At 51.3% G+C, this 11,965-nt stretch overlaps 2 protein-coding genes across 2 annotated transcripts in view; one reads left to right on the forward strand and one right to left on the reverse strand.

The window, feature by feature from the left end:
• The window catches only part of rcor2 (REST corepressor 2), a 6,550-nt gene extending 3,764 nt beyond the window's left edge, over window positions 1-2,786 (forward strand). Inside the window, 5 exon segments of the mRNA XM_062455038.1 lie at window positions 237-455; window positions 699-776; window positions 1,010-1,067; window positions 1,140-1,357; window positions 1,466-2,786. Coding sequence (XP_062311022.1) covers window positions 237-455; window positions 699-776; window positions 1,010-1,067; window positions 1,140-1,357; window positions 1,466-1,780 — 888 coding nt within the window. The 3' untranslated portion in view covers window positions 1,781-2,786.
• Window positions 2,787-2,892: 106 nt separating this feature from the next.
• On the reverse strand, window positions 2,893-11,219 carry LOC134015501 (serine/threonine-protein kinase MARK2-like). Its single transcript, XM_062455037.1, has 5 exons — window positions 10,904-11,219; window positions 8,400-8,426; window positions 6,135-6,170; window positions 4,415-5,612; window positions 2,893-4,138 (listed from the first exon to the last, which is right to left on the reverse strand). Exon 4 carries the CDS (start codon window positions 5,606-5,608, stop codon window positions 5,153-5,155), a length of 456 nt encoding a protein of 151 aa, XP_062311021.1. The 5' UTR covers window positions 5,609-5,612; window positions 6,135-6,170; window positions 8,400-8,426; window positions 10,904-11,219; the 3' UTR covers window positions 2,893-4,138; window positions 4,415-5,152.
• Between the last annotated feature and the right edge of the window lie 746 nt (window positions 11,220-11,965).

Consider the following 11,965-nt stretch of genomic DNA (forward strand, 5'->3'; position numbering starts at 1 on the left):
GTGTGAGTGTGTGTGTGTATCTTGTGTGTGAGTGTGTGTGTGTATCTGGTGTGTATCTTGTGTGTGAGTGTGTGTGTGTATCTTGTGTGTGAGTGTGTGTGTGTATCTGGTGTGTATCTTGTGTGTGAGTGTGTGTGTGTATCTGGTGTGTATCTTGTGTGTGAGTGTGTGTGTGTATCTGGTGTGTATCTTGTGTGTGAGTGTGTGTGTATCTGACTGTCCCCCCCCCCCCCCAGGTGTTGAAGCAGAGCTCGGCTGTGCCGCGGGGCTCGGGCCTGGTCAGGAAGGAAAGCCTGGGGGCCCAGTACCGACACCACCCCCTGCGGGCACGCCGGAGGCCCCCCAAGGGCATGTACCTGGCCCAGGAAGACATCATGGCCCTGTCCTCCTCCACAGACACCGGGCCCTTCTCCCTGCGTCAGCTGGACACACACTTGGTGTCCCTGAAGAGACAGGTGAAACACACACACCAGAACACACACACTTGAACACACACTCTCCGGTCTCAATCCCGTTCAACATTGAAATATGGATGAATTAATGAATACAGAATGTAATTGGTTTTTCTCTTCCCCTCTCATTCTCCCTCTCTCCTCCTCCCTCCCCCCTCCCTCTCTCCTCCTCCCTCCCCGCCCCTCTTCCTCCCCCTCCCTCTCTCCTCCTCCCTCCCCGCCCCTCTTCCTCCCCCCTCCCCCCAGGTCCAGAGTATCAAGCAGAACAACAGCTTTGTGAAGCACAGTATGGCTGAAGGCATAGACTCCCTGAGACCCACAGAGGTAACATCTTCCTCTCTCCCCCTCTCTCTTTCTCCCTCTCTCACCCACCTGCACCATCGCTCTCTTTTTCTTTATCTGGTTCACTTCCTCTCCCTCCTGGTTCTGTCATCCCTCTGCCCCCCCCTCCCCTCCCCCCTCCCCAGTTCCTTTCATGTTTCCCTTTATACTCCGTCTGAATCCTCCTCTCTCTCTCTCTCTCTCTCTCTCTCTCTCTCTCATCCCTCTCTTCTCAGCCTGCTCCGAAGATGACATCACGTTGGACCACTGAAGAGCAGCTACTTGCTGTGCAAGGTAAGTACACACACACACACACTGGCTCATACACACACACAGACAGCTGGTTAACCCCTCCCTCTCCCTCAGCCATCCGTCGCTATGGTAAGGACTTTGTTGCCATAGCGGAGGTGATAGGCAACAAGACGGTTGCCCAGGTGAGCAGCTTCTTCGTTAGTTACCGTCGCCGCTTCAACCTGGACGAGGTGCTGGGAGAGTGGCAGGCCGAACAGGAAGTACCCAGCGCCCAGGGGAACCCTGGGAAACGTAGGCCCCAGGAGGTGAAGGAGCCCGGAGGAGGAGAGGAGGTAGGAAGGGATGGAGGGATGAGATGGAGAAGTGGATTCTTGTGTGTGTGGTTTTAATCCTTTTTCTTTCCCTCTCCCCCCTCCTCCCCCCCTCCTCTCCTTCCACAGGTGAAGATGGAGGAGTCTCCCCCGCCAGACTCCGACTCCCCCTCTCCCCCCTCCTCCACCCACACCCCGCCCCCTCTCTCCCAGCCCCCCCCTCTACTCCGCCCAGCCCCCCCCTCCGCCCCCCCCAGCCTGCTCCGCCAGCCCCCCCCCCTCCAGACCCGCCCCCTGCAGAGTCGCCCCCCTCCCCCCCTCATCCGGCCCGCGGGCTCCCAGCAGCAGGGGGGCACTGTGAGGGGGGCTAGCACCTCCTCTCTCTCCTCCTCCATCCCTCCATCACTGGTTGGCCTCAAGGTGGAGCAGCCCAGCTCACACTGATCCCCCTCCCTCCCCCCCCTCTCTCTCTCCCCCCCCCCCCCCTCCCTCTCCCGTCTTCTCCATGCCTGCTCACTTATCTCCTTCCACTGCTCTCTTCTCCCTCTCTCTCTCCTCCCTCCCTCTCCCTCTCTCTCCTCCCTCTCTCTCTCTCCCCCGTCTTCCTCTCACCCGTTCACCCCTCTCTTCAAGTCTCCTGGACCCAGGACTGAAGGACACACTTGTGAGCTGGCACACGGCTGTATCCATAGCAACTGTCGTGTGAGACACAGCAGGGTGCATCAGTTCGAGATGGGAATTCTGCCCCTCCCTCCCCAGGTGAAGAGGAATATGGGAGGCAAACACTGGGTTGTCGTGGTGATGAATGCTGCCATGACAACAGACACCCTCCCGCGTCCACACACAGACAACACCTACTGAGTACCCCCCCCCCCTCATCTCCATGGCAACTGTGGAACATCTGGAATGCGGATGAGAGACACAGAGGCATCAAGTTATGGAATCCTCATTATCAGGAAGAACCATGTAATTCTAGAACCAATTGAGAGAATCTTTCCTTTGACCCTAGTGAGCACCCTTAGATAGGTAGCTAGTGTGCAAGTAGCTAGTGTGTAAGTATGCTTCTTATTGACCAAGCACTAAAGAATTTACTCTAAATACTTGACTTTTTGGTTTCTCACACAAATGTTGCAAATCGGCCGCTAAACTCCACCCTTTAGGGTTTAGATGTAGAGCTTGGTATGTAGGGCTTAGTGGTTGATTTAGAATAAGGGCCCTGTTCCAATATGTAAAAAGGGAAAAGCAAAGTAGAGCTCTTTTTGGATTGAAACTCGGCCCAGGTAAGAAAACAGTTTGTGTGAAGCTGTTTTTGTTGTTTTACTGCTTGAAGAAACTGTTCCAGTAACCTTGACTGTGAAAAACTTACTGTTCGCCCAAAATCCTGTTTTTGTGTGAGAATTGTTTACTTGAACTGAAACTTTCTTTTTTGAATAAAGAGACTAAACCTGTGTTTATAAATTCCAGAAACCATCATCTCTTCCATCCTCCTCTTTCTACCCCTCCATCCCCCCCTTTCATTTCCACCCTCTCTCACAAACCAACACCAAGACAGTAAGTCCATCAACCTGGTCTAAATTCAACCAGTTAACAATTTAATGTTTGTTTTTTTTATATCACCATTGTAATTTCATTTATCATTTAATCTCGGCACAAAAAAAATACATTTGGGGGTTCTCCCCTCATTCACACCTAAATCGTCCAATTTGCAGCTAAGAAAACAAACCTGAAATATAATAAAACAGCAATAATCTTCATTTACCCAGCACCTTAAAACAATGATCCAAACGTGTATAAACACAAAGTTATGACATTATACAAACTGAAAACATGACACCATAGCAATCAAGTGTGCAGGTGACAGCATGTTTGTAGGTGTTTACTCACCTCACCCATCTCCCCCTCACCTCCCCCATACCAACGCAATCAAAATGAGAAAGGAAAGGGTAGGAGAGGGAGGAGAGGAGAGGGAGGAGAGGAGGGAGAGAGGAGGGAGGAAGCATGCATCTGATGTGTAAAATGAACACTTGAAACGTCAATTTCTTTCCCCCATCTTGCGTACACACATACACACACACGTCTTGCACACACACAGACACCTTGTCTTGCACACACACACACACTTTTTGAGGACATGAGTTTTGGCTTTGTCTTCAAGGGGATGCAGTGTTCCTCTCCCTCTCATCCTCCCCTCTCACTCTACTGTTGGCAACTCATAGGGGGAGGGGGGGGGAGTTGATATGGAAATCTGTCGACTCAAAGTGTGCTAAGCTTTTGGCTCTACTGTCATTTCCAGTGATCAGTTTTACTATAACACATTTTTTTAAAAGATTTATGTTTTTTTAATTATATAAACTTGACAACAGCCCAGCCTGGAGTCTTTCTGTTGTCTTGGTAACTGGTTCTGTTTAGAACCCAGAGAACTTTGGGTCTGTGTTCTGGTTCAACATTCTACATTCCAGGGCATGGATTCGAACCCCCCCACCCCCAGAACAAGACATGATGGGGGGGGGGGGGAGGAGAAGAGTGAAAAACATAAAATCAAAGTGTTTATTTTAATCAATAAACGTAAATGTTGATCATTCGTAAGGTGACACAACAGCAATAAAAATAAACAATAATAATAATAACAATAATATTAATAACTACATTACATGTTTCTTCAGAGAAAGGCAACATAAACAGGCCCCGTACCCCCCCGTTCCAGTGCACAGCTATTTTCTACCCGAAGATAAACGACCAGAAGAACCCCCCCCCCCAGAGGCCAGTCTCTCTCCTGACCAGCCAATCAGTTAACCAGTCTCTCTCCTGACCAGCCAATCAGTTAACCAGTCTCTCTCCTGACCAGCCAATCAGTTAACCAGTCTCTCTCCTGACCAGCCAATCAGTTAACCAGTCTCTCTCCTGACCAGCCAATCAGTTAACCAGTCTCTCTCCTGACCAGCCAATCAGTTAACCAGTCTCTCTCCTGACCAGCCAATCAGTTAACCAGTCTCTCTCCTGACCAGCCAATCAGTTAACCAGTCTCTCTCCTGACCAGCCAATCAGTTAACCAGTCTCTCTCCTGACCAGCCAGTTAACCAATCAGTTCATCTTTCAATTAACCAATCTGGCCTGTTCTTGAATCAACTGGAGGAGTGATTTCATCCACATGAAAATAAAAAGAACTAAAGTTAAAAGGAAGAGTGTTCCCTCTGGGAGCACAGAGAGAGGGAGGTGTGTGTGTGTGTGTTCCCTAGTCGCTGAGCGAGTGGTCGGATTACAGTTTAAAAAATCAGTTTAATCTGAAACTCCAGATGAGGGAGGGAGTGTGTGAGAGAGATGGAGGGGAAAGGGGGAGTAGCTTGTGTTCCGGTTCAATTGGGGGAGAGGGTTCTAAGAAGGGTTCTAGAATCCAGTGCTGTTCCAAACCATCCCTTCAGTTCAGCTGTCTCTCTCAGGCCATCATTCCCTCCCTCTCTCCTTCTCTCCCTCCCCCATAATAGTAGAGTCTAAGGAACAGAACCAGGGCCGGGGGAACACACTCCGGCGCAGAACCCAGGTCTTTAGCTGGAGAACGTGTCAAAGAACCTCCTCGGCAGAACCTCGGAACCCCAGAGAGAGAAAGAGAGAGCTTCGACTTCTGGAACATCCTCTCTCCTCCCGTAGCCCCCCCAGTCCCTGAACAGCCCCTTCCCCAGATCTTTAGAAAACTGCTTCATCTTCATCATTCTCTTCCTCCTCCTCACCACCAACATGATCATTCATTGATTCCTTCTCCTTCCACTCCTCCCTTCACCCCTGAACCTCAATCCACCCCCCCCTCCCCTTCCCCCTCCCTCACAGTTTCAGCTCGTTGGCCACCTTGGAGGCGATGTTCTTGAAGGCGATGGAGGTCCCCGAGATCCTCTTGAAGCGCACGCCGTTCAGCGACAGGCGCGGCAGCTTGCACACCTCCATCTCCCACTGGACGAAGTCGTCCTGGGTGGGGTTCCCGCTCATGCACAGGAGCATGTAGCGCTCGCGGAGCTCGTACTCGCAGCTGTTGGAGTCCAGAACCTTCCGGATCTCCTTCATCATCTCTCCGGGCTCCATGGAGGACGTGGTCTTCATGCTCCAGGTGAAGCGCAGCGAGCGGGGCTTGGAGGAGGCGGGGGCGGCGGGGGGAGGGGCGCCGGGCGAGCACGAGGTGACGGGCGAGGGGGAGGAGTCTTTGTTTTCGTCGACGCCCCCGCCGCCGGAGGGGGAGGAGCTTAGGCTGGTCTTGTCCGACTTGTCGACGGTGCTGCTGAGCATGGATCTGGTGGAGGAGGAGGGAGGGATGAGGGGAGGGATAAGGTGAGGAGGGGTGAGGGGAGGGAGGAGAGAAGGAGAGGAGGGATGAGAGGAGGGAGGGATAAGGAATGGTAATATTAACAACTTTCAAACAGCTGTTTGTGTGATTAACACTCACACAATCAATCAAAGTTTGTCGCATACACCAAATTGTTTCAGTGCAGCGAAATTCTTAAGACTTGGCCAGCAACTGAAGCAAGAGACATGCATGTCAAACTAACCCTGCTACACACACACTCCACCACACACACAACCCCTCCACCACACACACAACCTCCTTCCACATTCGCACGCCAGCTACCATTCACCAACAGCCCGATCTTTCATCCCTGATTGGTTAAAACTAAAGGGGTTTTACCACCACCACCAACAACCAATTAGAGCCCCGGATTAGCTATCTCCCGTCCAATCACAGCCATCTATGCCCTCTGGGATCTACTGATTAGGTCTGATTTAGGGATCGTTTGGTTGGGTCTGGGTTCCTCACCTGCTGCCCTCATCCCGACCCTCTCCCTCATACGGGCTCCTCGAGAAAACATTGGCACAAGTTTAGTCTTTTGGTCATGCTAAGCTAGGCTAAGTCAGACCATTTTAAGCTCATTTAAGATAAGCTATATTGACCCATACAGGCAAACAGTCAGCTTGCTAGCTGATTGGCATTAACTCCACTACAGGCACAGTCACCCTTCTGCCAGTTCATATGCCAGACCGATTCTAGAACACACTCCATCCCTTTCAGTTCTAGAACACACTCCATCCCTCTTTTAGTTCTAGAACACCATTTCAGAGGCTCTCCTTGGGGGAACTGGTAACTGACTGCCAGAAGGACATGCACTAAACTACAGTACCCACAATGCCCTGTGCAGCGCAGCATGGCCTACTGACCTGGATGAGGGGTAAAGAGAGGACCAAAGACAAATACAGGAAAGGAACAGAATACATATAAATGGAATGGTCTAGAATGGAATGGTCTTGAATGGAATGGTCTAGAATGGAATGGTTTGAAATGGAACCATCTCAAATGGAATGGTTTGGAACTGATTCCACATCCTCTACTGTAAAAAAAATAACTGGTCTGACACACTAGCTACACACACAGACAGACACACAGACATCCACCACCATCACAACAAATAAATCCCACATTCCCAGCGTGACGATGCCCCGCCCACATCAACACATCTCCCCTCGCTGGAGGTAACAAGGCCCCATCCTGCAAGAGAGTTGGTTAGTTGGCCCATGGAGGTGAATGAGTCACTGCAGGGTGCAGTACCTCTTCTCCACCAGCAGAGGGGGCCAAGCGCCAGAACAGCCTGCAGGACTGCCCCCTCTGCTGGTGACAGGCGGAATTGCAGGCAGATTTTAAAAACGAAATTCTATTTTCTTTCTGGGAATGTTATTTTATTTTTGTAACGTTCCAGTCTGTGAAAATATATATAACTCAAGATAAGATAAGCCCTTTTCTTGACCAAGGCCTTTATTTACCCGTTAGGTGAAAGAACCCTTATGACACCTGTGTGTGTGTGTGTGCATATGTGAGCATGACTGTGTGTCTGAGTGCATGTGTGTGTGTGTAGTTCAGCCACGAAAGCCCACAGCCAGTCATGTTATCTCAGCTGTAATGTTAGAGAGACGGGGGGGGGGACAGAGGAGAGAGAGACAGAGGAGAGACAGAGGAGAGAGAGAGACGGGGGGGGGGACAGAGGAGAGAGAGACAGAGGAGAGACAGAGGAGAGAGAGAGGAGGAGAGAGCGTAAGGTAAGAGGGATGAAGGAAAGAGAGTGGATGAAGACTGCTACTTCTAATCTCTCTTCTCTCACTCAATCTCTCCTCCTAAGTTACACCTCTCTGTCTCTCTCCCTCCCTCTTCCTCCTTTTCCTCCATGCACCCCCCATCTTCTCCTCCTTCTCCTTCCACCCCCCTCTCCCCAACTCAGAGAATCTGTCAGTCTATCTCTGTCTCTCTCTCCCTCTGTGTCTCTCTCTCCCTCTGTGTCTCTCTCTCCCTCTGTGTCTCTCTCTCCCTCTGTGTCTCTCTCTCCCTCTGTGTCTCTCTCTCCCTCTGTGTCTCTCTCTCCCTCTGTGTCTCTCTCTCCCTCTGTGTCTCTCTCTCCCTCTGTGTCTCTCTCACTCTGTGTCTCTCTCTCTCCGCCCCCCGTCTCCATGGCTGATTTACTTCTCTGGCAACACTTCCCCCTGAAGACGGTTCCCCTGACAACGGTCACCCTCGACAACAGGTGTCCCGAAGGCTGTTCTGCCCCAAGATGATTTCACATCCTCCCTGCCGATGACATCGTATCCTGTTTGCGGGATAGAACTGAGGTCCCACACACACCACACACACACCCCGGTCACCTCATCCTACAGACGACTCTCACCTTAACTAGGATGCACACACACGCACACACACCCGCCACACTGACGCACGCACACACACACTCACTCGCATACCCCACACCCAGGTCACCACATAATGGGGAGAGGGTGGAGATGGAGAGAGGGATGAGATGAGAGAAAGGATGGAGGGAGAGAAGGGAGGAAGGTGTGAAAGGGGTGTTGCTGTGCTGGTGGGGGAGGAGGAGGTGTGTGGGAGGGTGGGGGGGGGTGAGTCCAAAGGTGTGTTAGTAGGTGGCCAAGAACACGTCACTCAATACCAAGGAACCAATCAGGAACGGACGGGGGCGGGGCCAGATATGGAGAAACCCCCAGCTGGGTGACACAGGAAGAGAGGAGGGATAGAGGTGGCGCCTACCTTCTGGGAAACCTGAGGGACAGATTCCTAGAAAAAATGACAACAATAAAGATTTGTTTTTAAAAGAGGAGAAAAATAAAGAAGAGAGAGCGAGAATGTGATCGCCTTGACAACACAAGGCCATGTATGCGTGATCGCCTTGACAACACAAGGCGATTTGGATTTTCCAAAACATGATCGGTTGGTTGATCGTCTGGTGGGTCGTCTCGGAGAGAGACTGCTGTTTGACGTGGGGAGTCTTCCCCAACACACACACCTCTAATACACACTACAGAGTGTGTGTGTGTGAATGTGTGTGTGTGAAAGTGTGTGTGTGTGTGAATGAATGTGTGTGAATGTGTGTGTATGAGAGTGTGTGTGAATGTGAGAATGTGTGTGTATGAATGTGTGTGAATGTGAGAATGTGTGTGTATGAGAGTGTGTGTGAATGTGTGTGTATGAGAGTGTGTGTGAATGTGTGTGAATGTGTGTGTATGAGAGTGTGTGTGAATGTGAGAATGTGTGTGTATGAATGTGTGTGAGTGAGAGTGTGTGTGTGTCTTGTTCACAGATGGTAATGAGAGTTTACAGCTACCGTTAAGAGCGTCATCAGAACCGCTGTGTTCTAGAACTAAATTTCTAAACAACGTTCTACTCTCCATGTAGCACTTCAAATAATCCCAGAACGTTATATTCTAGCAAACATTTAAACGTGAACCTACACATGACATAATACTGCATACAGGACAATTATAATCAGATGTACTAAACACCCCCATTCATGAGAGATGGAACCTTCCAAGACATGAACAGATGAGTTGGACTGAACCAAATGATCTAGTAAAAAAGGGAGAGTCTGCATTGAGCCTAAGTGGGAAGATGCTGTAGATTTGAAGATGAACCGATTGTGCTATTTCACTCACAATATTCAACACTCTCTCTCCTGTTGTTCTCACATTCCCTCTCACACAGTCTCAATACCGTGGAAGTGTGTGTGTGTGTACGTGTGTGTGTGTGTATACGTGTGTGTGTGTGTACGTGTGTGTGTATACGTGTGTGTGTGTGTGTGTACGTGTGTGTGTGTACGTGTGTGTGTGTGTATACGTGTGTGTGTGTGTACGTGTGTGTGTATACGTGTGTGTGTGTGTGTGTACGTGTGTGTGTATACGTGTGTGTGTGTGTATACGTGTGTGTGTGTACGTGTGTGTGTATACGTGTGTGTGTGTGTGTGTAATGTCATGCAGTTAAACTGTAACACCTGAGCTCTCTATCCCAAGTGCCTCCACTTCCTCCCAGCCTGCCAACAGAGTGTGTGTGTGTGGGGTGTGTGTACGTGTGGGGGGTGTGTGTGGGGTGTGTCTGTGTGTGCCTTTTGCGTGAAAGAGAGCAGGAATGAGTCATGAGTGAGAGAGAAGGAAAAGAGAGAGAGTAAGAGAGAGAAAAAGGTAGAGAGACAGAGAGAGAGAGAGAGAGAGAGAGAGAGAGAGAGAGGGGGAGGAGTTGTAATATCTGTGTTCCTATAGCAGTCAACAACCTTTTTGGTGCCAATGTGAGAAGGCATTCTGTGTGTGTGTGTGTGTGTTTATGTGCGAGTGAGAGCGTGTGTGTGTGTAGTGTCCCCACTACTGGTATTTATAGTGGTGAGAAAAGGGATACCTACATAGTAACCATGGATACTGTCGCCAAGGAGGCAACTTCCAAGAAGCCTGGAGAGTTACTGTCTTTTCCTGACACACACACACGCACACACACACACACACACACCTCTCTCTCACACACACTCGTACCACAAACGCACATACATAGGCCTCCTGAAGACACACACACGTGCATACACACAGTGTATAAACACACACACAGCTAAAAGCACGCACACACACACCTGTGTGATTCCGGGTTAGGTGAGTCAGGATGATCATGTAAGACTAGCCGTGAGATCACCTCACACACTTTGCGTGTACATGTGCGTGTAAGTGTGTGCGATTGGGTGTGAGAATGTGTGTGTGTGTGTGTGTATGCCTGTGTGTGCATGTGTGTGCGTGTCCATCTCAATTTACTGACTTGTCAAGAGTCATTCCTGGTATCTCTCTCCTCCTCTCTCTCCTCCCTCCTCTCTCTCCCCTCCTCTCTCTCCTCTCCTCTCCTCTCTCTCCTCCTCTCTCTCCTCCTCTCTCTCCCCTCCTCTCTCTCCCCTCCTCTCTCCCCTCCTCTCTCCCTCCTCTCTCTCCTCCTCTCTCTCCTCCTCTCTCCCCTTCTCTCTCTCCCCTCCTCTCTCTCCTCCTCTCTCCCCTCCTCTCTCTCCTCCTCTCTCTCCTCCTCTCCCCTCCTCTCTCCCCTCCTCTCTCCCCTCCTCTCTCCCCTCCTCTCTCCCCTCCTCTCTCCCCTCCTCTCTCTCCTCCTCTCTCCCCTCCTCTCTCCCCTCCTCTCTCTCCTCCTCTCTCTCTCTCCTCTCACTCTATCACTAACTCCCCCCCCCTCCCTCCCCCCCCTCCCTCCCTCCCCCCCTCCCTCCCTCCCCTCCTCACCTGCGTACAAACTTGGAGGTGAACTTGCTGAAGATGCCGGAGGTTCCGGGCCTCCTGGCCTGGCTGTTGCCGTGCGACAGGGAGGGGGAGGCGGGGCCTCCGCTGTAGGGGGCGGAGCCGTGCTGGTCTCGGGCGCCGCGCTGCTGGCCGGCGTGGAAGGTGCTGCGGACCCCCACCCCCCGGCTGAAGTTGGTGCGGTCCGTTACCGCGGCGCTGCTGATGTTGTGGGCGGAGGGGGAGGCGCCAGGAGGTCTCTGGGCGGGGGCGCTGGGGGGCGGAGGGGGGGCTAGTTTGAAACACTTGGTCACAGACTGTAATCAAACTGTAAGACACACACACGTAGAGCACCCCACCCCCCCCCGCACACACACGTAGAGCACCCCCCCCATGAGAGCACCCCCCCCCCACACACACACACAGAGCTGAGGAAAACCAGGAGAGTCCAGAAGGTCTTTACTGGAGACACACCACAGCACACCAGCCAGTCTAGCATCCAGCTCTGTGTTCCATCAGGAAGCACTGGGTTCTAACAGTCCACAGGGAGGAGCTGGGTTCTGGAGTGGTCTAACGTTCCACAGGGCTGTGCTAGAACAGTCCTTCCATGAGGAACGTTAGAACTGTAGAACACAGTCAACATTCGGTTTCTAATGTTCCACAAGGGAAGGACTGTGTTCTAGAGTGTTCTAATGTTCCACAAGGGAAGGACTGTGTTCTAGAGTGTTCTAATGTTCCACAAGGGAAGGACTGTGTTCTAGAGTGTTCTAATGTTCCACAAGGGAAGGACTGTGTTCTAGAGTGTTCTAATTTTCCACAAGGGAAGGACTGTGTTCTATCTAGAGTGTTCTACTAGCTGTGGTACCTTCTCTCCAGCGTCCCCAGCCAAGCTCTGAACACGCCAAGCTCACTGAGGAACACGAGGAACATGACCCATGTAACACGTTAAACCTCTACATCCAGCCTCAACATCCAGCCTCAACATCCAGCCTCAACATCCAGCCTCTACATCCAGCCTCTACATCCAGCCTCAACATCCAGCCTCAACATCCAGCCTCAACATCCAGC

This window comes from Osmerus eperlanus, unplaced genomic scaffold (genome assembly GCF_963692335.1).
Source record: "Osmerus eperlanus unplaced genomic scaffold, fOsmEpe2.1 SCAFFOLD_640, whole genome shotgun sequence".
Lineage (NCBI taxonomy): Eukaryota > Metazoa > Chordata > Actinopteri > Osmeriformes > Osmeridae > Osmerus > Osmerus eperlanus.